General features: G+C 43.2%; 1 protein-coding gene and 1 long non-coding RNA gene across 3 annotated transcripts in view; one reads left to right on the top strand and one right to left on the bottom strand.

Annotated features, from left to right (window-relative positions):
* ACTN4 (actinin alpha 4) overlaps nucleotides 1-489 on the bottom strand; it is an 86296-nt gene extending 85807 nt beyond the window's left edge. The window contains exon 1 of one of the 2 annotated variants that reach the window (XM_029571336.1): nucleotides 239-489. In XM_029571336.1, the coding sequence (XP_029427196.1) occupies nucleotides 239-376 (138 nt within the window). In that variant the 5' untranslated portion in view covers nucleotides 377-489. The remainder of the gene's footprint in view (nucleotides 1-238) is intronic. The other variant, XM_029571335.1, reaches the window with a different exon arrangement.
* Nucleotides 1-26476, top strand: part of LOC115073136 — a 32325-nt gene that overhangs the window by 207 nt on the left and 5642 nt on the right. The gene's annotated exons all lie outside the window — the stretch shown is intronic.

Below are 26476 nucleotides of genomic sequence, written 5' to 3'. Positions count from 1 at the left end.
CGTGAAGGGAAAAAAAAAAAAGGGGGGGGGGAGATACACAGGGGCTGAAGTAAGAAGGGCGACAGAACGTGGTACCCCGGGGATCGGAACACGAAGGAAGAGCGGAGAAGAGACAGACCGGGGAGTCGGGTCAAGCGAGGAGAGGGGGAGGAGGAAGTGAGGGGAGCTCTGTTCCCGCCCCGGCTTACAGCGAGCGGGAGCCGCTTCCCGCCGCCTCCGCCCCGAGCCTCCTCTGTACCTTCCTCTGCTGCTTCTTTCTCCAGGCCGGGTCCAGCAGCAGGTCCCGGTCCCAGTCGTCTTCCTGCGCCATGTAGAGGGTCTGGCCGTCGCTGGTAGGCCCGGGCTGGTAAGGCTGGTTCGCTGCGTGGTAATCCATGGCGGTGCGGCTCGCGCTCCCCTCGGCTCCGGCGTCCCTGCGTCCGCTGGCTGGCTCGCGCTCTCTCTGCGCCTGCGCGCCGCCGTCTCCCAGGGCCAACAGCGGCGGGGCGGCACCAGGCGCGCGCTCGCTAGGCACCCCACCTGATGAGATGTTCGTTATTCATGAGCTTCCGGCCCTGCCTCTTTTAGCGGGTCCACCCACCATATTGACTTAGTTTGTGGCAGGAAGAGAAGCTGGGTCGGACAGAGCAAGGGCTCGGTTTCACAGCCCCGGGTGACTAAAGAAGGGTAGAGTTGCCATATCAGCCCTGGGTCGACCGCTTGGGGCTGCTCGGGCCTGGCTTTGCCCTACTGTATGCATGGAGTTGTACTACTAACATTATCCACTGAGGTGGCAACCCTAACGGGGGGTGGTGGTTACTATCTGCATTCTCTCTTGTTCATTGGGGGGTGGGGGGGCAAGCAAGGCAGTCACCCTGGGTGCCAAGGCAAAGTAGCGTCACTATGCCCTTTTGAGTTAGCCAGCACACAAGACTAAAAGGGAAGAGCCAGAGGGGTGCTAAAAGCAACCTTTGCCCAGGGTGCGGTTTTGCCCCGTGGCTGCCCTACTGTTGCATTGCTAGTTTGGCAGGACAAGAAAAAAAATGGTCAGGATCTGTAAATTTGTGCCAAGTAAAGAGATAAGCTGAGCAGAGAGAGTTTCATGTAATAAGCTAAGTGTTAAAAACTGCGCTGAAATTCAGTCACAGTTTAACACACATACAACACTTTTTTTTTTTAACTCCCAGTGCAGGTATCTAATGCAAAGGGAATTTTAAAAACGTTTCCTAACCCAAAAAATGTTTGTAAAGAAAATGCCCACTGTGCATTTAAAAAAACCCAACACGTGTTTTCTGTACATAAAATACAGTTTGTCATTTACTTAGGGAAGATATGGCCATAGCAGAAAGACTAAATTAGTATTTATGGAGGAGGATGGTGGGGAAGATACCTGTGTTGCTTACTATATTAAATAGTGACAATTTGGAGGAACTGAAACAAATCACCTGGACCAGAAAGAACTACAAAATGAAATTGCAGACCTATTATTAAAATCGTCTAAATACCTGGAGGGTGGCCAATGTAATGCCAATCTTTAAAAAGGGTTTCAAGGTTGAACCAGGAAATTATAGTCTGGAGAGCCTGTCAGTGCTGGCAAAAATCATAGAAACTATTCTAAAGACCAAAATTACAGAACTTATAAATAGACATGGTTTTATGAGATACAGAGAACATGAATTTGTCCAAAGGAAGTCCTTCCTCAACAATCTGCTACATTTTTTTGAATAGGTTAATAAACGTGGATAATGCTGAGCTGGTAAATATAGTGTATTTAGATTTTCAGAAGCCATTTAACAAAGTTCCTCATGAGAGACTCCTGAGAAAATGAAAATGTCATGGGAAAGGAGGAAATATCCTATTGTGGATTGTGAACTGATTAAAAGACAAGAAACGGTCAGTTTTCTCAATGGGGGAAGGTAAATAGTGGAGTGCCCCAAAAATCTGTACTGGGACTGGTGCTTTTTAATATATTTATAAATTATCTGAAAAAGGGAACAGACAATACAACATTATTCAGAGTTGTTAAATCACAAGGAGATTATGGGAAACTGCAGGAGGACCTTATGAAACTGGGCATCCAAATGGCAGATAAAATTTAACATAGACAAGTGCTTTTTAATATATTTATAAATGATCTGGAAAAAGGGGTACAATGAGTGATGTGATAATATTTGCAGATGACAAAATTATTCAGAGTAGTTAAAAGTAGGGATGTGAATCGGGCTTTGGACGATTGAAAATATCGTCGACATTTTCAAAATCGTCAGAAATCGGGGGCTCCCCCGAAATGATAGGAAAACCCCACGATATTGATCATGGGGGTTCTCTTATCGTTTTGGGGGAGGGCAGGAAAAACGGCACACGAAATTAACCCCTAAACCCCGACCCTTTAAAACTAATCCCTTTGCTTCCCCCACCCTCCTGACCCCCCCAAAAACATTTTACAGGTACCTGGTGGTCCAGTGGGGGTCCCTGGAGCGATCTCCTGCTCCCGGGCCGTTGGCTGCCACTAATCAAAATGGCGCTGATGGCCCTTTGCCCTTACCATGTGACAGGGTATCCGTGCCATTGGCCGGCCCCTGTCACATGGTAGGAGCACTGGATGGCCCACGCCATTTTTAAAGATGGCACCGGCCATCCAGTGCTCCCTCCATTTCGGAGTGCTCCATTTTGGAGTGCTCCCTCGATTTTGGAGCGGCCTTGGAGGGAACAGGCAGCTCGCGCCGGGCTCGGCGCGCGCAAGTTGCACAAATGTGCACCCTCTTGCGTGCGCCGACCCCAGATTTTATAAGATACGCGTGGCTACACGCGTATCTTATAAAATCCAGCGTACTTTTGTTCGCGCCTGGTGCGCGAACAAAAGTACGCACTTGTGTAAATTTATAAAATATACCCCTTTATGCACAAAAATCACAGTCTGTGCCCAAAGCATGTTCTCTGTGCAAATATCCTGAGAACAGGACCCCCCCCCCCCACCCCACCCACAAAATCCAGGTTCAGTCTGGATTACTCCACCTCAGACCCACAGTGCATAAATCATGTATGATGCGCAGAGAACATGCTTTGTGCACACATTGTGCTTTCTGCGCATAAATGCAGAACCCCCTGAACCACGAAATCCATGTTCAGCCCCATAGGCTAACACTAGCCCCGGAAAGTTTACTTCACCTCTGATCTACTTATTTCTTTGCATTGGGGAGAAATAGCAAATGCCTTGATTAACATGGGATTTGCATGGAGGAGTGCTAATTTGTGTGCACTGGGCACACATTTTTTGTGCACTAAACTTGTTAAGATGGGACTAAAGTTGTATGCACATCTACACAATATGTGCACACAGCCGCGCACAACTTATTACATGGGTCTGTGAGATTCTCTAGGAAACTGTTTTCAGACTATCGCCATGCAAAAATGTGTCCTGTCACCAGAGCTGTCAAATTTTTTCTTAAAATTCTTTCCTATTCTGAAATGCTTTAAAAAACCCCAGTAATTATCTAGAAGAGTAACAATATTCTGAACAGCAGGATCCATGGTGTGATTGCTGTAGTTGTAGCCCATGAAACTGGAGTGAGACCACTGGATCATTTCACACAGGTCACTGTGATATGAACTGGTGGCCAAGAGGCAAAAGACTATGAGAGTCTATGACCCTTCCTCTGAGCCATCCAGTCTCCATCAAGAAAGGGGCTAGCCCCATATTAGGCAAATATAACCCCTCTCCCCTCCCCAATGCTGCATTTCTGGACAGTTAGTAGAAATATAGAAACATGACAGCAGAAGAAGACTGTCTGGCCTATCTAATCTGCCCATCCGCCCAATAAATTTGGCGTTGCACTTCCCATCACTCCCTCTGAGATTCCCTGTGATTATCCCATGCTTTCTTGAATTCAGCTACTGTTTTTGTCTCCATCACTTCCACTGGAAGGCTGTTCCATGCATCCACCACCCTCTCTGTAAAGAAATATTTCCAAAGATTACCCTCTTTAACCCTCATCCCATGACCCTATGTTCTAGAGCCTCCTTTCCATTGAAAGAGGCCTATCTCCTGTGTATGGAAACGTTGGAGGTATTTAACTGCCTCTATCATATTTACCCATCTTGCCTTTCCTCTAGGGTATACATGTTTAGATCCTTAAATTTGGCCACATATGCTTTAGAATAAAATCACTGATTATTTTAGTAGCCATTCTTCTGGACTGACTCCAACCGGTTTGTATCTTTTAAAGGTGCAATCTCCAGAATTGTACACAGTATTCCAAATAAGGTCTCACCAGGGACTTATATGGGGGGTAATATCACTTCCCTTTTTCTGCTGACCATTCCTCTCCTTATTCAGCCAAACCATAGAGAGAAGAACAGAGTAAGCCACTCTGTTACTTCCTAGACCCCTGTAAATTCCTAACTTGGAAAACAACTCCCAGACAATGCTAAAAGTGTAACATCATATACATCCCTCTATTTGAACAGCTGAATAGCAAGCAGAACACATAATACAATTATTCTTGTCTGGAACACATTTTTCACATGAGGACCTAGTCAGAATATTTCCTCCTTCCTCAGGTGTTATCCAAGCGGTTACTAATAAGCAGTGAATGTATGTCCTCCACGCGTTCTTTTATCTAGAATGAACATTGCAGTCTTTATCTGCTGTCATAGATCTACGTTAACTGGCTTTTGTGCTGATTTCATCTGGATAGCTGTGGATTTTAAGAGCAAGTTACAAAAATTTTAAATAAATAAATACTTCTAAAGAAGCAGATCCTCCTCTGTATTCATATTGCTTCCTGGGTTACGATATATGTCACTTTTATTTATTAATCAATCTTTAAAAAAAACAAACCACCTAACATTACCTTTTAGTGACCCAAACCTTTCACAAAATGTGATAACATTGAAAGACCATCATAACTTTTATTTATTAAACATGAATTGTATAGATTATTTGCTTGATGTGCAGATGTGTCTCTCACTTTATCTTTTCTGTCTTTAAGTAATTTGCATCATTGTTGAACATTTTTTAAACCATAATCTCATTGCTACCTACGTAAGAATAACAAAACGCATACACACTTTCATTCATATACAACAATGTACATGTAAACATCTGTCCATAACAGGTAGACACCTGCATATACTACGCCCATGTGTTTGCACAGAAAGACTCTTTGTCCCTTCATGTGAGATGTAAAATAAGATAATCAGAATGATTTCTAAATAGATTGCCTGGGAGTTGCACTAAGTCCTTTACTGGCAGTAATATGTGGTTAAAGAACAGGAACTTTGTGGGATGACTAAAGTTTTTATTTAGGCTATTCTTGCTGTCCTTAGAGACTTGGTGTCAGGCACTAGCCCATAGCCCACTCCAAAGTTAAAATTGGACTGCCTATGGGCTAGTGCCTGGCACCAAGCCCTCTAAGGACAAGAATAGACTTAATAAAAACCTTGGTCAGCTCACAAATGTCCCTTTTCGTTAGCCACATATTCAAAAGCTGGGAGAAGAATTGTTATCTCTAAATGTAGCTGTTGATTGTTCATTGTTTCCAGTGTATCACTTGCCTTCTCATGGTGCTTAACTTGAGGTAAGACAAAAACAGATACAAATTATATATCATTCTTGCATCTTTTTGGCCCAGCAGTTTTCTGGTGTTTTGGACTTTCAGCTCAGCCAGATAAGCCTCCAATGAGCTGTAGCACCATGAGCTTTTCTCTCATGACCACACAAGGTTTGTTTGTTTTTTTTTTTCCTTTATTCTATAGCCCCCACCCTATTTATTTGGCCTGGCCACTTCAGTGACCGCTGTCTGCCACAATGCCAGGGCTTCCTTCGGAGCCCTGGCATTGTGGTTCCTAAAGCTGACTGCTGGGAGCTGCCGTTGAGCAATGACTGGGGCTTCTTTCTCTCTCAGGGACTGTAAGCACTGCCTCTGCATCATCCGCAACCTGCCTGGGGAATAAAGAACTGGCTAGCGGGGCTCACTGATCCCAAATTTTCAGGACACAATCCTAGTTTCATCCCCAGGCCTTTGTGGGCTTGTAATCTCGCTTTTCATTTCAGGGTATTGTTTCCCAATCCAGACCTGGAGCCACACCCAACCAATCTGGTTTTCAGGACAGTAGCAATGAATATTGTCACAGGCTTGGGAGAGGGTACCCTGGGATGGCTGACTGACAGGCGTGAGAGACGGATAAGTCAGGCAGGCGGAGTTCTTTTGCAAGTAGGAGACAAGCAAGGGTCAGAGCAGGCAGCAGACAAAAGCAGAGTCAGGAACCAGGCTGGGTCACAATTGGATCTGGAATCAGGACTAGCATGCCACACAGGAAAATATGGATTCAGACCTGTTGCCGGGCACCTGCCTGGAGGACTGCCCTTCCTTTTATATTAGAGTAGTGATGATGTCATCAGTCTGCTCCACAGGAAATCCTGAGTGCTGGGCCTATAAAAGTGGTGGTTTGCTGTGGCCCTTAGAGTAGCAGGATGCTTTGAGTGTGGTGTGATATCAGATCCTACTGAAGCTTTGGGGTCCCAGGAGGCCCCACTAGGGGGGGAATTTTGTTAGGGAAAAATAATGCGTTTCCTGGTCTTGAACAAGGGTCTGCCTGGTGTGGGGCTGGTGGGCATTGTGTTGAGCCACAGAAGGACATAGGAAATGCACCCTCAGCATAAAGATAGCCTATGGTATGGCCCTGCCCCTGAGGATCCAAATTGATCTTTAGAGAACTCAGAAAGACTGCTGGGACATCTCACAGGTGTTCCCAGCATTTAGAAGGCATGGTGATAATAGAGAAGTGTGGGATCCCAGAGGAGACCTGTGAGTTACCAAGCAATGTGTACATATGCAATATGGTATTGTCTGTGAAATAAGAAGTCTTGTCTACAAACTGTGCTCATATTATCATTGAATGGAAACTATTGTATAAAAACCTGGACTGTATATTGTGACCACATATAAGCCTTTTCCTCATTGGAAACAATTACCTGCAGTGCTGTAAGACAGGAGCCATTTATGTTTATATTTCCTAATAAACCCCTTGCAACCATCATTCCTATGTCTGTGTACTGCAGGGCTATACTGAAGTAAAAAGAGAGCTCCGGCAGCTTGGCATGCCATATGCTTTGTTGTACTCTGCTTGGCTGTTAGTGCAACACAATGGCAACATTTCTGTATTTTATTCAATATGATGACAATATGGAATTGCCTTTAAATTAACTGTAAGAACTATATTAGAATCCCAACATTCAAAAATACCTAATGTATCACATAGACGACCTTCATAACGCCCTGCAGTATTTTGGGTATTGCTGCTCCATTATTGAACTGATAGAAGGCCATTTTTAATCATTGGTCGTGTGCTGTCCAACACTCAAAAATGTTTTTTCTTTTTTTTAATTATATTAAAACTCAATTATCGCACAGTCATTTTAATTTTAAAGTGTTTGTCATTCACCAATATCGCAACTCTAGGTACTTCCTTTGAATGGCGGAGCTCAATTCAGCTCTATTCAGTGTGAGTTCGAGTACTCCTCTTGAAAAGATAGCAGAGCTTGGTCCAACGTGATCAAGTTTCGCATCCCAGCTGCCTCAGGGACATCTCTGATATCAGATTTTATGTTCCCGTACTTCGGGTTTCAAGGGATTGTTTCTCGATTTTATTTCATATTTATTTCATCCACGGGCATTATCATTACGTCCCCGGGGTATTGGAGATACCCAAACTACCCAAAATACTGCAGGGCGTTATGAAGGTCGTCTATGAGATACATTAGGTATTTTTGAATGTTGGGATTCTAATATAGTTCTTACGGTTAATTTAAAGGCAATTCCATATTGTCATCATATTGAATATATAGTTTTGCAATCGTCAAAATTGTAAAGAGTATTTCAACATTTCTGTATTTGCCAGTATGAAAAAAGTTGACCTTTGTCCAGCATCTTCAGAAGGTAGTAAGACCTGATACCTAACAACCCTCTTTTTTTTTATATCTGTTATCGTGTTTACTATGGTGTACATGGTGACTGGCTTGCAAGAAGGGGGAATAATTGAGGGTTCTTATTTTTCTGGAGAGTGGGGGGGGGGGTTCTGATAGGGGTGGTTCTCTTAACTGGTATGTGGGTGGTTGGGGTCAGGTGGGTTGGGGGAGTTTTCTATATTGTTTATTTTTTTGATGGTATTTCCATGACAGTCATAGTAATTTACAACTACTGTGCAATTTGGGAGGTCTGCAGCCATATCCTCATGCTTTGTGCTGACTGCATCTTCAGTTCTGGCAGGAAGGCATAAGCTGTGCATGAAACAGATGATGGCACACAGATGTGTCCTTGAAATGTCCTGAGTGGTTGTAACAGAGTGGGCCGGACCTGTGCATCAGCCTCTTCACGGAAATCCTCTGAGAAGGTCAGACCTTGGACACTTGCTAGAATGTGCCCCGGAGACTGTCTGAACTGTGACTTTGGCTACTTGTTTCAGTCAGTTGGGTATGAGGAGGTTGAGGGATTCTGAGGGCTTGGGGATAGGGCTGACTGAAGGGTTGGGGCTGTTTGTATGAGCGTTGTGACAGGACATTGGAGCTGCAGGGATTCCTTTGCTCTGAGAAGCTTACTGTAGAAAGGGCAGGGAGAAGAGGGGTTATGTTTTGCTACTTTAGTGTTGAGGGGATAATTCAGGAAATATTGCACCCCTTACTGTCCTACAGCAGCAGATGTTATGGAGACTAAAGCTGTTGATTGGGTCAAGTTATGGGGGGGGGGGTTGTTGTGAAATGGATAGATCAGGGGTGATTTTTTTATAATAAAAATCAGGGGGATGTGGCCCTATGCAATTAGAGTTCTTGTAGCACACTTGTGTGAGAATGGCTTGCTCACTGGTTAACATTATCTCTCTCAATGTAGGAGGTATTACACTCCTATCAAAAGGTCAAGAATTTGTAATTTCCTGAAGTTTCAGGGGGCCATGGTGACCCTTCTACAAGAAACATATTTGACAGACGCGGCGTACACTGAATTAAAGCATGATTGGGTGGGGCAGGTGTTCTTCTCTTCATTTAATACTAAGAACAGATGGGTCTGATCCTGGTCCATAAGGCTTGTCCCTTGGATGTGACCAGATGTTTGGTAGACCCCAAGGGGCAGTGTGTTGCATTAGAATGCTCTACGGGAGTCAGATTGCCTTAGTTAACATCCTTAGCCCCAGCAAGGGACAACAGGCTTATTATAGAACACCTATAGGTGCTCTGGAGGTTTTTTCATCCCTTCTATACCTTATGGGAGGAAATTGGAACACCTTCCTGGACCTTGTGCTGGGCCTAAAGCTTCTGATGGCAGATTGGGGTTGATAGTTATTTGGTGCTCACGGTATCCGACGGGTAGGGGTTATACATGTTTCTCACAACACCTACAGCCATACATAGTTCTTTTTATGGGCTGCTGAACTCGTTGGCTTAGTTGGACAGCTGAATAACTTAACTTGTCATATTTCTGACATTCATCTGTTTTGCTGCCAATGGGTATGTCGCAAGTGAATTTTTGGAGAGGAACTGGCGATTTTTAATGCTTTTCTCTCGAGTAAGGATCACTTTTGCATTATGATATTAAATGCTATCAAGGAGTTTAAGGAGCAGAGGAAAACCCTGTTTTACTGTGGGAAATGCTTAAGGCAGTCCTGAGAGGTAGAATTATTAGTTTTGCTAATCATCTGAAGCGAGACAGGCTTAAAAGAGAAAAATCCCTAGAGAGGCATATTTGCCAGCTAGAGGCTAAGTACAAAGCTAGCTGCTCTCCCAAGGTGTACAAATGTTGCAGATGTGTAAGAGGAACTTCAGAAGCTCCAGATATACGGCCTTGATTGCTCTTTACGATATATTTGCCAGAAAATGTATGAACATGGTAACAACACTGGGACCTTGCTGGCGAGGATTCCTCGGAAGAGATTGCTTCAAACGCTTATTCATGGCATTTGCAATTTGCAGGGGATAGTTACATATAGTCAGGCAGAAATGAATGAAACCTGAAGGAGATTAATACTTATTTATGCAAAATGGACTTTCCAGGGCTATCTGAAAGATAGGTAGCTTATTTGACTGTCTCTATTACAGTTGCAGAGATTTTAAAGGTGATGGCCAGACAGCTTTCACTTGGACTTTTATAAAAGATTTTCCCAGGAATTGACTGCCGCAATGCTAGGCATTTTTGAGCATTTAGAGTAGTTCCCCAAGACTGATAGCAGAATGATAGATGCTACCATTATTCTAATACACAAAAAGGCAAAGACAGACTAGATCCCGATTTTATTATTAAATACTGTTTATTTATTTATTTTATTTATTTATTTAAAGTCTCTTCTATACCGATAGCCGTTCGCACATCGTATCGGTTTACATAAAACAAATAACTTTTGGGCTCTGATAATAATACTGATATTAAGATCCTGTCTAAAGTACTATAGGTTAGACTTGAAAAGGTTATGGAGTGCTTGATAAAGCCTGATCAGACTGATTTCATAAAGGGGATGATCTCCACCACTAATATGCGGATATTATTTGATATGTCTGAGGCCATGAGGGATGGAATAGTTGGCCTGATGGTAGTGTTGAATGAGGAGAAGGCCTCAGTGGCCCTTTTTGTTCTCAGTGTTAGGGAAATTTGGCCTTCCAGCATCTTTTCGTGCATGGAAGGTCCTCAGGAGGCTGAAACCGCTACTAACCTAGAAACACTTCAGGACAGTCCTCCAAGCACTTATCTTTACAAGTACAGACTACTGTAACACACTATTTCTGGGATTACCGTACTCAACAATAAGACCACTACAAGTCCTACAAAACTCTGCCGCCAGACTACTCACTGGCAAGAGCAAAAGAGATCACATCACTCAAACACTGGCCGAACTACACTGGTTACCAATAGAGCAGAGAGTGCAATTTAAAACAGTTTGCATAATCCACAAACTAATCAATGAAGATAAAGCAGACTGGTTAAACACAGCGCTACACTTAGACGTATCCCAAAGAAACCTGAGATCAGCCAATAAAGCTCTACTAATCATCCCCTCGGTAAAGACAGTGAAACTAACACAAGTCAGAGAGAGAGAGCTCTATCTTTGGCTGGTCCAACATTATGGAACACATTGCCACTAGAGACAAGATTACAGAGTGATCCAAAAATCTTCAAAAAAAGTTTAAAAACCTGGCTATTCAGAAAAACATTTCACAATGAGAACAAAGAATGAAAAACCACAGAACAAGGTTACCTAGATGCGTGGTCCCACATTTTTTCATTTTATACTCAATAATTATGTTAGAGAACTCCAGTTTAAGCACAACTCTTGTATGATTACCCTATTAAGCATATACGTGGACTAGATCCATGCCACCTATCCTATACCTTATTTTATATAAGCAAGTACCGGCATTGTAATGGCACTTTTGTAGATACCTTTGTAACCAAACTAAATATATATGTGCCTATATGTAAACCGTTGTGATGGTGCATCGCTAAACGACGGTATAGAAAGGATTTTAAATAAATAAATAAATGGATCAAAGCACTTTATGTGCACCTGCAGGCCAGGGTACTGACTAATGGATGCACATCCAATTTGTTCTCGATTGTCAGCAGTACGCCCTCGCAGTTCAGTCTGGCAATTGAGGTCCTTTGCACAGAATATCAGAACTTCCCTTGCCATGACAGGGTTCTGGATGGAAGGGATGGATCATCTTATCTCTCTTTCTGCAGACGATGCGCTGATATTATTCTAACCATAGGGTTTCGGGCCCTAGCATGCTACGAACAATATCAGAATATGGCAAATTATTGGGATACAAGGTTAACTTTCACAAGTCTGAAGAGTTCCCTAGTGATGCGGCTACTGTTTACAATGTGCTACGTTATCTATCTCAGTTTCAGAGGGCATCCGAAAATATTACTTACTTGGGTATATGAATACCCAGGGAGCTCTCCAATCTATATTAGTCAGCAGAATCCAGCAGAGTGGGATCACTTTTTGTCATGGGATGGAAGAAGGAGAGAGTTGAAAATGAATATCTTGCCCAGTTTAATGTGTCTATTTGTGCATGTCCCATGCTTCCTGCCAGGCAATTGGAATATAAATGGGATGTTATCCAAGTTTATTTTACAGTGACCTTATGAACGGAAGTCTGGAAGGGCATTTGGAAGGTTCACAGAATCTTGATATGTAGTTGCAGAACTGAATTGCTGATTAAGCTCTTGCATCGTACTTGGTTTTTTTATGCTAAATTTTCCCCTGGGTCTTCCAGCCTTTGCTGGCGGGAATGTGGGTCAAAGGGATCCTACATGCACATGTGGGAGTGTTCACAGATGATAGTCTTTTGGAGGGCTGTTTGGTAGGAGATCTCTGCTATTGTGGAAGTGAACGTGGATCTTACACCGAAACTGTTTCTCCTTGGATGCTCAGAATAAGGCACCTGGGTACATCCAAGAGAATCTTAGCTGATCACTTGATCCATGCAGGCACGTTTGTTATCGTGACCATATGGAAATCTACTCCAACCATGGAGCTGTGATACAAACACGTATATGATATAGCTTTAATAGAGGAGTTGACTCACTTACTCAAACATAGAGTGATGATGTATTTCAAGATCTGGGGCAGTTTCAGGAAATACTGGGATACTAAGGGTACATGAATATTTGTATTGCATGTGTCTTGTTGGAGAGAGATGTACATTCTCATGTATCTGAGCTCTGTTTTTTTTTTCTTTGCTGATTATATTGTACTGGCAATAATCATTGCTGTTTGTGTGGTGTTGTTACCCCTTTAAAAAAAATTAAAATAAAAAAAATTATCTACAGATCCACACAGGTAATAGGTAAAAGGAGGACTGGATTACCTTGACCTGAAAAACAGAAGTACTAGGCTGGCCCTTGTGCTTACACCTTTATGAGATAGTTTATATATCTTCTGTCATGGAAAATAACTTGAATACCTTCCAGCCTACAGCTTTCGATTTTAACTGAGCAAAGTGTTAGGCCATTCACACTCTAGGGCTGTTTACTCTGCAAAGAACAATACCAAGAACCTTTTTCATGTTCAGTTTAGTTCAATTAGATAAACTCACACTTTTTTACTAAAAGAGCTCACATCTTCATTGTTTCATCCCCTGAGCCCTTTCCCACATGTAGGTCTCAAGATTGGTTAGAACAGTTTTAGGCCAGAGCAGCTGCACATAAGTATTTTTTCCCATAGCCACAAAAAAGGAAAACCCCCTAGAGTACATCTTGTCCTTACTGGTGTGTGCTTTTCTGGCTTCTTCCTGGTTTTAAAAGCTGCAGCACAGACAAGGCCTTTAACCGTTTATATGCTCCAGCCTGGGAAGGATGAGACTGACACTGCATGCATGCATGCATCAGTTTCCTTGCACCCAGTCCGGACCCGCGTACAAATAAGAGATGCATGTGCAGGGCAGTCACTGCTTTCAGTGCTCTCCTTCCCTTTCAGGCTCACGTGTTTACAAAGTTACAGCCTGACTCACCAGGCACACAGCGCTGTGTATGGCTGGAGAGAGAGAGGAGACGTGTCCTCAGAGCACTGCAGGAGGCAGTGCCCCTTCCTAACCATCACTGCCCACATCCTTGAAGTGGGGGCACAAAGTTGCACAACCCTAAAGCTAGCCTTGAGGTTGTGAAACTTTTAATTGCACCTACAGCAAAGCTGTTGCACTCGACGACCACACAGACCAGCTAAACAAGGTCTTAGAAACTCATGGACTGCAACATCTTCTCTGCTTGATGCAATAAAAGAGCTTTTCAAATCTATGACGATTCAATTTTTTCTTCAGAACCAGTACGGCTACTCAGACTTTGCCCTTGGGCAGGCTTTTTCTCTCAGTCTTTGACAGCTGTGATCCCTGGCACAGTTTTGTTTTCATCTGAAAATGTAACCACCGACACCATTTTGTGTGGAGTTGTCAAGGCCACACAAAGTCTTGAGAAACTACAAATAGCTGCTGAGCCTTGGGTTGAGTGTTGCATTCTGCAACATCCTGGAAGAGGGAAGCATCTTCCTGAATTTAGAGGAAGCATGGCTTCCATATGGAAAAAGTAAAGTCCGATTTCCTCAGAAATAAATAGACTTTGACAACAGGAATTTTTCTCAGATGGTAACGATTCCTTCAGGAGTATCATAATTTTTTTTGTTATATTTTTAAACATGTACAAAAGTTAATTTTATACATAGGTCCAATGAGGTCATAGATTTTATTGAGGCTTCCAAAATATGTCCAAATAAAGCACTTTAGGAATCCAGGAATGAAAAGATCTGGGAACTGGCAGGAAACCAGCAGAGCTATGATGCAGCTGCTCCCTCTCTCCTTCTGATGCCTTGTGATGTCCCCCTAACCTACTGCAAAAGTGCTACATCGTGGAGCCATGATGCACTGTAGATCTCCAGGGACAAAGGGCTACACTAGGGCATTACGGAACAGCAATTTTTCTCTTTCAAATCTCCTGTGCCCTCCCGTCAGTCCTAGCTCAGCTGAGGCCTTGAGGCCAGGAGGGCTTGCTGAAGCAGTGGAATTACAGCTGCCCTGGCTCGGTGGCCTTTTCAGACTGTGACACAGCAGAGAGGCATGGGGGCTGATCACCTGTCACTTTTGTAATACTTGGAAAAGAAAGAAGAATTTCATGCTTTTGTCAGAGGGAGCTTCAAGCTCTAACCTTTTAACTCTTCTTTCTAACCTAATCCCACAATGTTTTCCACTCTTTCTTGGTGATCTTCCTCTCCTTTTTATTCTCTATCCCTTCCTTTGTTTTTATCTTTTATCTCTTCCTCTTGGTCTTACTCTCTCGCCCTCTATTTCTGTCTCCCTTTTTCATTCTATCTGTAAATGTCACTTTTCTCATGCACTCGAGCCTGACCCTCTCTTTCTCAGGCAGGCTTCCTCTTTTTCTGTCTTGCTGCCTTTCTCACCTTGTGTGTTCCATCATCCCTCCTCCTGCTTCTCTTTCACTCTCATAGGCTCTCCTTCCTCAGAGCAATCACAGGACAAGGCAGTGCCCCAGACAAGGGTTGCTTTTGGCAGCACCCCTCCCTTTCAAGTGTGCAAGCTCACAGACTCACATGCTGACTCTCCATGACTTGGGGCCTGGGCTGGTCATCCTGCTTCCCCCCTCTTTTCACAATCCTGTGCTTACCTCTGTGTCTTGCTCTCTGTCTCTCTTGTTCTCACCCAGTGAGAGCTTATCTTCGGGGGGCCATACCATGCATCTAAAAGTTCAGGCTTTATCTTGCAGTAACATTTTTTACACCTTAAAGCGTTCCACCTGGAATGTTGTTTGCTGCCCCCTGAATCTTTCATTTGAATAGAAGGAATGGGACACAGCAAAGATGCTGTTAGACCCTTGCTGGGTGACCATCTGCAGTTCAGAAGGGCTGCTGGGCTTGATACAAGCACTTATTACCCAGCTTAGACAGGTTGGCAAGTCCGTTGGTGATTCCCCTACAGGGAAACGAGATACACCTTTGTTCTCAAGACCCCATGAGCCATTCTAAATTGTTTCTTTCTATATTCATATAAGATTGTAAGCTCTATTGAGCAGGGACTGTCTTTTTGGATGTTGGTACAGTGCTGAGTATGTCGTGTACCATTATAGAAGTGTGAAGTTCTATAGTTTTTAGTCTTGGTCGCACTGGCCGAGAGGTCTTGCTCTTCTCAGGAGTAGCATTCTGCTGTCTCTTGCGCTGCACACTGTGGTGCGATTATGAAATGCACAGCAGACTCTCCCATTCTAATTACAAAGAGAAGGATTGCATAATTCCTGCAGGGCATGGAGCGTTTATTCTTGCCTCACCTAGTGTAATGACTAGTTTCTCCTCCTCAGCTCAGAAGAACTTCTGCCATCAGTTGTAGCACATTCCCTATGGCACTGCTGCATAGCACGGCGTGGGAAGCATTTTCAGAAACCCGATCTCTACCTCCTACCTGTCTGCATAATAAAGATGTGGGGGCAATGTCTGTCCTGTACAGTTGGACACACACACACACATTTTTACTGCAAGGCAAGGTATAGAGGCAGCATTAGATAAAATAGATGAGAGGAAATATGTCTCTTGCTCGAGCTTCTTTTCCTGGAGTTACAAACGGACTGTTACATGCATTTCTGTTTCTCATGATAGGAAACTCTTGACAGGTATCAAAACCCTGTGTAAAAATGGTTCAGACGTCATTAACGTAACTTCTGGCAGACCCCCCTTGCTCCTTGATTTCTAAGTAGATGATCAATGCACATGCAATCTGCTGACTAAATTACTCAGTATCGGTATAGTAAGGGCTTATGTGCATATAGAGGCAGGTGGGGAAGGGCGGTACCTTTTATTCAATTTTATTTTGCTGGCTACACCCCTGAATAACCTCTTCCTTACAATGGGCTGTAAATTCCAGTCCTGTGAGTTGTCTGCATTCAACAGTCACACAGATACCAAAACAGTTTCCTGCAGTCCTCCACCTCCCATTGCAGCACCAACATGACGGAAGACAATCTGATCCCCTCAACACCACCCTATACCCTGTGCCATCTCCTTACCTCTCATCATAACCATAGCCTTCACCCTCCTCCCAAAACTACCTTACTCAGTCATCTGCCTCCTTTTGTAACCCTAACACAGATACGATTAGGTATGTGTACTAAAAAAAAAAAAAGATTATTTTTTTTATAATGGGGTATTTTGTCTGTTTGTTTTGTTTATTTGAAAGAAAATAAACAAAACAAACAGAACAGAAAAAATTCCCAAACATCAAAAAACTAGGGAAGCTAGTTTTCCCCTCGTCCCACTGAAATAAAACTCAGTACTGGCAAAATTAAAATAAACACCCCACGCCTTCCACTCTGCCCCCTCCATCGCTCCTGGACACTTCTTACCCTTTTCATGGGGGTCGCCAAAGTCCAAATGGAGCATGAGCAGTTCCCAGTTGTTCCAACCCCATTGAACCCCCATTTGAAAATAGCTTCTGCGCCAAGGTTGGTCTTTCTGTTCTCCATCAATAAGGAGTGAATTAGCCATGGCAAGTGGATGACATCATCCAACAGCACCGCATGGACCCATCTCTTTAGCTCAATAGAGCTTTTACCTTCTGAGTACGTGAGAGAGTTCCTGTGTGCAGTGCACAGTCTCATGAACTTCTGTCTTTTTCTCTGCACTGTAGTAGGGACATGTACCCTCTCTTATAGAATTATGTTGTATATGGGGCACAGGGCTTCGGTTGTTTCACATTTGTATCGCTGCCTAGGAAGTCTATCTACAATAATATTTAATGCTGTCAAAAAAAAAAAAAGTTTCTTTGCCACAGGTCTAGGATCTGTGACTAACAGACACTCCCCTCCATCCTTCTGAATTGAGCAGGAGCTCCTTGCATAAGGTTCCCCATCCCTGCAGTACTGGATTTTAGATCCACTGTCGTCTCAAGGTTCAGCAGAGAAGAAATATCACTGTCTGGCACCTTCAAATGTAAGACTACTCACCACCATTGCCACAGGAGCATCTGGCACAGGCAGCATAAGCAATGAAGGAGCATTCAATGCTAGAGACAGTGCCATCGCTGCAGGAGCATCAAGCACTGTCAATACCGAAAGGGCCGTTGATGCAGAAAGCACCATGAACACAAACAGCATTTGGCACCATTCACACAAAAAAATGCCATCAGCACAGGAGCATCTGATGCCCTTAACAAGATCAGGCTCTCTGCACAAACTTGATGCATCTTGAATTATTGATGCAGGAGCACCATGGGTACACTTGATGCATCAACAGCACTGGTGTTTCTGCAGCATCAGTGCATTGGCACCATTGATGCACTCTGTGTTATTGGTGCATCGGCATCAACGGTACAGTCGATACATCAGCACCATTGATACTTCATCATCAATGCATTGGTACCATCCCTTCATGCAGTGCTTCTGCATCATCAATGCATTGACACCATTGGTGCACTTGATGCTTCTGCAGTAGCGATGCATCTGCACCATTGCTACACATTTTGGCCGAGTACTTGCATGGACATGTATTCTGTCTCTCTGACTTTTTTCTTGAGAATTTCTTTAAATGAGTTGCCTCTGCCTCGGCAGCCCACACAAAAGCACTTTTTAGTACTACAATAAAAAGCACATCAAGAGCAAGGAAATACCAACTTTTGTTGCCTCTCTTAAAAGGCCTCCCTCTTTCCATATTCTCACCTTCAATGGGGTCTATGTTCCCAATGAGATCAACTAACCCAGCCACTTTCCACTGTAGTCCAGATTTCTCCCTTCTCAAGACATCCATGAAATAGAATCAAAAGCTTCCAGCAATCCTCCCATTCATCTGGGAGAAGATCCTGCTCTGTTAACTCAGGATCACAGGATACTATCATCCTAACTTCTTGGTCCCCAGCCTAACAGCCTGAATGTTGAAGGCTCAGTAATGGCTGATCTCCATTAGTCTTGTCCAAAAAATCAACTAGAAGAAGCTACACCTTCAAATGGAATAGATACGCTGAATCGTGCCAGAAGAATGGTTTCAATCCTTTTTCCCGAAAACTTCAGCATCCAGTGCAGTACCTGCTCCACCTATCAAGTTAAGATTTTGCCATTTTGTCTGTTTGAATACACCTCAGTGCCATATTTGCCTCTCATACTTCAATGGACAGCAAACCGATCTCCACTCATCACTCATTTTATGAAAGGCCTATGGCAGGGGTGGCCTACCCTGGTCCTCCAGAGCCTCAAACAAGCCAGGTTTTCAGGATATCTACAATAAATATGCATGAGATAGATTTGCATATACAAGTGGCACTGTTTACAGTAAGCACATTTGCTCTCTAGCCCTCTCTCCAGTTCCTTTAGCCACTCTGCTAGAGTAGCCATGAAACTGTTTCTTGGTTTATGGTCAAAGATATTTAATCATCTGGTCAGATAAACAATTCACTTATTCCCAGAACCTCTTCACTGCCCTGCTTGTCACAACAAAAATTCCTGTTGATATAAAATCCACAATTGTCCCCAAGACTACAAGCATCCCAGGACTTCTGGCCACTTGCAAATACAATTATTTTCAGTTCTCACACCACATTAGCACCAAGCTTCAGGATTATTGGGGATCTTACCCTGAAGCAGAATATAAGATTTGCCATACTGGGTTACACCAAGGTCCATCAAGCCCAGCATCCTGTTTCCAACAGTGGGCAATCCAAGTCACAAGTACCTAGCAGGATCCCAAGAAGATAGATTACAAGTTGCTTATCCCAAGACTAAGAAGTGGATATCTGCACACCACCTTAATAATGATTTATGAACTTTTCCTTCAGGAACTTATTCAGTTTTTAAAACACATCCACACTAACAGCTTTCACCACATCCTCTGGCAATGAATTCCAGAGCTTAATTATGGACTGAGTAAAAAAAAAAATTCTCTTATTAGTTTAAAATGTATTACCTAGTAACTTCATTGTGTGTCCCCTAATCTTTGTACTTTTTGAAAGAGTAAACTGATTTAACATTTACTCATTCCATTCCGCTCATTATTTTATGAACCTCTTATCATATCTCCCCTCCGCTATCTCTTCTCCAAACTGAAGAGTCCTAACCTCTTTAGACTTTCCTCAGGGGATTAATTCCATCCCCTATATCATTTTGGTCACCGTTCTCTGTATCTTTTGTAATTCTGCTATATCTTTTTTGAGATGTGGTGACTAGAACTGCACCCAATATTCAAAATGAGGTCACACTATGGAGCAATACAGAGGCATAATAATATTCTATTTTATTCTCCCATTCTGTTCTAATAATGCCTAGCATTCTATTTGCTTTCTTGGCTGCTGTTGTACACTGAGCAGAAGATGTCAATGATTCAACAATGACGTCTAGATCCTTTTTCTGAATGGTGACTTCTAATGTGGAACCTTGGATGTTGTAGCTATAATTTGGGTTACTTTTGTCTAAGTGCATCACTTTGCACTTGTCTACATTAAATTTAATTTGCCATTTTCATGCCCAGTCTCCCAGTTTTGCAAGGTCCTCTTGCAATTTCTCACAATTCTCATGTGATTTAACAACTTTGAATAATTTTGTGTCATTGGCAAATTTGATCACCTCACTTATTATCATTTCCAGATCATTTATAAATATATTAAAAAGCAGTGGGCCCAGAACAGATCCCTGCAGAACTCTACTATTGACCTTTCTCCATTGGACAAATTTACCATTTAGCCCTCCTCTCTGTTTTCAAGCTTTTAACCAGTTCACTGTCTACACTAGGACACTGCCCCCATCCCATGACATTTTAATTTCCTAAGAAATTTCTCATGAGGGACTTTGTCAGATGCTTTCTGGAAATCCAGATACACTGATCAACTGACTTACCATTATTTCCCATTTATTTACATTCTCAAAAAAATGTAGCAGAGTGGTAAGGCAAGACTTCCTTTGGCTAATTCCATGTTGGCTTTGCCCCTTTAAAACTATGCTATCTATATATTCAGCAATTTTGTTCTTTACGAAAGTTTCTACCATTGTGCCTGGGACAGACTTCAGACTCAATGGTCTGTAGTTTCCTGGATCACCCCTTGATCCCTTTTTAAAAATTGGCATTACATTGGCAATGCTCTAGTCTTCAGGTCCCATAGACAGTCATTGATAAGTTTATACATTTCCAATAGCAGATCCACAATTTCATTGGTCAGTTCTTTCAGCACTCTAAACTGTATACCATCTGGTCCAGGTGAATTGCTACTCTTTAGGTTGTCAAGTTGCTGTGGTACATCTTCAAAGTTCACTGAGATTTTATTTCCTCTGAATCATCACCTTTGAATAGCATTTCTGGCATGAGTATCTCTCATATCTTCCTCAGTGAATACCGAAGCAAATAATTAATTTATTCTCTCTGCTATGGCTTTGTTATCCCTAAGTGCCCTTTTACCCCTTCATTATCTAATAGTCCAATTGACTCCTGTGCAGGCTTTTTACCTCCATGGCAAGTGTCTTTTCAAAATCTCTCTTTGTCTTCATTATTAATGCTTTGCATCTAACTTGACAGTGCTTATGCTGTTTCCTGTTTTCTTCATTGGGATCCCTTTTCCATTTGTTAAAAGATGTTATTTTAGCTATTATAGCCTCTTTCACCTCATCTTTTAACCATGGAAGTAATTAGAGATGTGAATCGTGTGCCCGATCGTCTTAACGATCAGGTTCGGATGGTGGGAGGGAAAAATCGGATCGTTAGAGATTGTGAATTGGAATCGGAACGATTCCAATTCACATTGTTAAATTTTTAGTGAGGCCTGAGCAGATAAACAAAACTCCATCGACCCCCCCCCCCAAAAAAAATGTTAAATTACCTGGTGGTTCAGTGGGGGGGGGGGGGGGTCCCCAGCGCGATCTCCCGCTCTCGGGCCATCGGCGCCATTTTGGCTACCACTGATAAAAAGGCGCCGATGGCCCGAAAAAAACCCTCCACCCCGACCCTTTTCAAATTACCCCTTTGCTTCTCCCACCCTCCCGACCCCCCAAAAAACCTTTTAGATGTACCTGGTGGTCTAGCGGGGGGTCCAGGAGCCATCCCTTCAATCGTGCCGGTGCCGGTGCTGGAGGTTTCAAAATGGCGCCGATCGCCTTTGCCCTTACCTTGTCACAGGGAGAGACAGTCGCTCCCTGTGACAAGGTAAGGGCAAAGGCGATAGACTGCCAATATGGCGCCGATCGCCTTTGCCCTTACCTTGTCACAGAGAGCGACCGTCGCTCCCTGTGACAAGGTAAGGGCAAAGGCGATCGGCGCCATTTTGAAACCTCCAGCACCGGCACCGGCACGATTGAAGGGATGGCTCCTGGACCCCCCGCTAGACCACCAGGTACATCTAAAAGGTTTTTGGGGGGGGGTCGGGAGGGTGGGAGAAGCAAAGGGGTAATTTGAAAAGGGTCGGGGTGGGGTTTTTTTTCGAGCCATCGGCGCCTTTTTATCAGTGGTAGCTAAAATGGCGCCAATGGCCCGAGAGCGGGAGATCACGCCGGGGACACCCCCCCCACTGGACCACCAGGTAATTTAACATTTTTGGGGGGGTTCGGGAGGGTGGGGGAGTGTAAGGAATTTGTTTTAAAAGGTCGGGGTGGGTTTAGAGGTTGTGTTGGTGTGCCGGTTTTCCCACCCTCCCCCAAATAATTCCCGTGCCCTATTTAACGATACAATATAAATGCTCCTGACGATAAATCGTGGGCATTTGTATTGTATCGTGTACTCTAACGGTTTAGAACGATTTTAAAATTATTGGACGATAATTTTAATCGTTCAAAAACGATTCACATTAGTATTCCTTCCACCTTTTCTAATGCATGGAATAATTCTGGGCTGAGCTTCCAAGATGGTATTTTAAAATAACATTCCAGCTAACATAGTGATGACATCAGAAAGTGATAGGAGCTGCCACTCCGTGCCAGTCACCCCTAAACCTTATATTAAGGTGCGCCAACAAAAGTATGCGAACGCGCTTTTTTTAAAAATCTACCCCAGTGTGTATTAAAAATTCAGTGTCATGCAATATTGGTAACGTGCATATCCACATTATCAGTCTTGTAGGAAAAATTAGGTGCAACTTATACCAAAAATTAATGAGCTGCATTGTATGCCAATACAGACAAAGCAGCTAATTAATATTCCAATGGTTTAATGAGGCTCAACATCTGTAAGTAAGTAGCCCTGAAAGCATCAGAAAGTTAACACCCCTGCTGATGCTCCCACCCTCCCATTACTGCTAAAAGGGTCAGGAGGCTCTAAATTCAAACCCTAGCCCAAGTCCCCCTCTCAAAAGATCATCTCTTCCAGGTCCCTTCTCTCCAATATACCCCCCCACCACCATGCTTTCACAGTTAAATTGTGCCCCAGCTCATAATCCCGCCCCCCCCCCCCCCAATGTAAAATATAAAAACCTCTCCTCTCTGGTGACAGGAGACCATTACTGTCCTGTAACAGACCCATGGACTCCTGCTGGTAACGGGGTAGGGGCCCAAGGTATTGTCATGTTTTGCATATTGGGTGTGGTTGGGCAGGATTATGAGCCAGGAGGGCAAGATTTAACAATAGACACATGTTGCGTGGGAGGGAGTCACAGGGAGTTGTTTTTCAGGAGACAGATTTGGATGGGGCATGTTTCATTTTTGGCGAGAGAGTCTGGAATTCGAGACTCGATGCTGCTTTAAGCATTAATGAGGAGGAAGGTAGGGAGCAGAACACATTCCTGTGGCTGGTAATGTCCACAGGAACCACCCCACCACAGTATTCACTAAACTGTGGTACTCAAGTTTTCAAAAGCCATTTCCATGGAGCAGAAATAGTCTTTAAAAGTTGCCCACCCTCGATGCGGATCAAATTAAAAATGGAGCAATATTATGCACATAATTATATGCCCACTATGTAAAGGCTTTCCCAGAGGCCGAAGTTGGAGTGGAGTTGGCAAGTACACCCATGTTTTTGGATTTTCAAAACGGAGCACTTATACTCTTACGGCCCGATTTTTAAAAAGGCCACGTGCATAAATAACAGGGGTTATGCACATGGCCGGGCCTTGCGCACATTTTTGGAAGTACCCGGCTACGTGCGTAACCCCCATTACACGCTGAAGTGCTGGGCCTCTCTAAAGGGGCGGGCCGGGGAGGCATTAGACGCTGTCCCGGTAAGTGCAGGCCGCTGCACATAACTTCTGCTCATCAGAGCAGGTAAGCTACAGAACAAAAAAAAAATGAGGGTAGGTAGGTAGGGGTTAGGGGTCAGGGTGGAGAAGGGAAAAGGGAGGAAGGTTATGTAGGGGGTTAGGGAACTGGAAAAAAGGCTGATCGCGTTGCCATGTGTAATTTGAAAATTCCCTCCCTACGCAAGTCGCGGGCCGCCCACACACATTTTAAAATCCAGCGACCATCGGATTTTATAACATGCGCACGCCAGCACACATTATAAAATCAGTACGTCCATGAGCAGACGCCGGGAACTGCAAGCACATGGATGCGTGCGGATCTTAAAATAGACCCCTTACCTAGCTAAAGTACACACCCAAAAAGCAGATGCAAATATATGTATGCACTTTTACTGTGAAATTTGCCTAAGGACAATTTTTGAAAATTTGTGCAACGTCCATAGGTAAAAAGTTAAGCGCCCATGGAATTTGCACTTCTGCACCCAGTTTGAAAGTCAGACTCAATTAGTGTCACGTAGTGAATAACGTAGGAACTAACCCATGATTTTACCACAGTTTATAAAGCCGTTTTAGGGAGAAAGGTCAGAAATTGATATGATTGTTTTATTTGAAGATTAATTGAGAATCAATCTTAACAATTTGGAAGCTGATATTGTAGGAAAGCTCATGGCAGTGACTTAAAAAGAAAAAAAAAGTGTGGGAATCCTGCATTCTGACTGCTTCCCTGGCCCTCATCTTGACTGCTCTGAAACAGTTTTATCAATAGAAAAAAGTTTTTTAAACTTTTAAAAAGTATTTTTAATGTTAAAAAAAGACCACCTCCTCAGAAAGGTTTCTAATAGTAATAAATTGTCTTCAGTCAGGCATTTTCTGTTCTTAATGCCTTGTCTTGTCAGTCATTATTATATAATTAAAACATGATTCTCAAAGCTAAACTGACCTGTAATTTTTGGTTTCTAATTGAAGGCTCAACTGCTTTTTATCTCCCTCTAGTGGTAGCTTTGGATTCCTGCATTCTGCAAATATTTCTCCACACTTTTAGCACTGGGCTGATCCACACTGGAGCTACTTGACTATCTTCTCAGACATGCCCGATACTAGGGAATTTTGCACCCTAGTTGAACCTTTGGTTTTTGTGTCTCTTCTTGCACCCCCCCCCCTGCCCCCCTACAGGTAGCAGCTCTAGCACAGTGCTCTCATCCTTGATGGCAAAGGCTCTGGCAAGGCACTCCCTTTGATTTCTGCCTTCACTCTCTGAACAGCATCCACCTCTTTGCTCCCTGTCCATAATGCCCAGTATCCTCCCTCTCTCTCTGTCTAGGATTTCTTCTCTCTTCTTCTGCTCATTATATTTTCTTCTCTCCCCTCCATGCCTAGCATACTATCACTCCAAACTGTGTGCCCTCTTTCTGCAGTGAAAGCATCCTCTCTCTTCACCCCAACCTCGTCTGTGCAGCACCCTCTCTTCCCCCCTGTCAACTGCTCAGCACCTTCCTCTCCATCCACACCCACTCAGTATTTCTCACTTTCTCTACCCTGCCACCTGCTCTACACACTCTTTCTCCACTAGCTTTTTTATAAAGAAATATTTCCTTAGATTAACTCGAGTTCAGCAGCTTTCACCCTCATCCCATGACCCCTCATTCCACAGCCTCCTTTCTGTTGAAAGTGGCCCAACTCCTGGACATTGTTCAGTCCAGATGTATTCCACCCATTAAGAAAAGTGGAAGGAAGGCCAAATGATTGCAGGCATACTTAAAAAGTGAGGTGAAAGAGGCTATTTTAGCTAAAAGATCCTCATTCAAAAATTGGAAGAAGGAGCCATCAGAGGAAAATAGGATAAAGCATAAGCATTCGCAAATTAAGTGTAAGACACTGATAAGACAGAGTAAGAGAATTTGAAAAAAAGGTTGGTCATAGAGGCAAAAACTCATAATAAAAACTTTTAAAAATATATCTGAAGTAGAAAGTCTGCGAGGGAGTCGGTTGGACTGTTAGATGTTCGAAGGGTTAAAGCCATTGTGAAAAGACTGAACAAATTCTTTCCTTTGGTGTTTATGGAAGATGATGTTGAGGAGTTATCCATTCTGGAGATGGTTTTCAAGGGTGATGAATCAGATGAACTGAACCAAATCATGGTGAACCTGGAAGATGTAGTAGGCCAGATTGACGAACTGAAGAGTAGTAAATTGCCTGGACCAGATGGTATATACCCAAGGGATCTGAAAGAACTCAAATGAAGTTTCAGACCTATTAGTAAAAATTCATAACCTATCTTAAAATCGTCCATTGTAGCTGAAGATTGGCCACCCTCCAATGTAACCCTGATATTTAAAAAGGGCTCTAGGGGAGATCCAGGAAACTATAGCCTGGTGAACCTCACTTAGGTGCCGCAAAAAATTGTGGAAACTGTTATAAAGAATAAAATTACAGAACATTTAGATATACATGGTTTAATGGATGGTTTGCCCAAGGGAAGTCTTGTCTCACAAATCTCCTACTTTTTTTGAAGGGGTGAATAAACATGTGGACAAAGGTGAACTGGTAGATCTGGTGTATTTGGATTTTCAGAAGGCATTCAACAAAGTCCCTCATGAGAGGCTTCTAAGAAAACTAAAAAGATGGGATAGGAGGAGATATCCTTTTGTGAATTGCAAACTGGTTAAAAGACAGGAAACAGTAGGATTAAATGGTCTTTCACAGTAGAAAAAGGTAACAGTAGACTGCCTCGGGATCTGTACTATACCAGTGCTTTTTAATATATTTATAAATGATCTGGAAAGGGGCACAACGAATGAGGTGCTTAAATTTGCAGAA

This window comes from Rhinatrema bivittatum, chromosome 11 (assembly GCF_901001135.1).
Source record: "Rhinatrema bivittatum chromosome 11, aRhiBiv1.1, whole genome shotgun sequence".
Classification (NCBI taxonomy): Eukaryota; Metazoa; Chordata; class Amphibia; order Gymnophiona; family Rhinatrematidae; genus Rhinatrema; species Rhinatrema bivittatum.
Note: the sequence above shows the minus strand (reverse complement) of the source record. Positions and strands in the feature narration are given on the sequence as shown.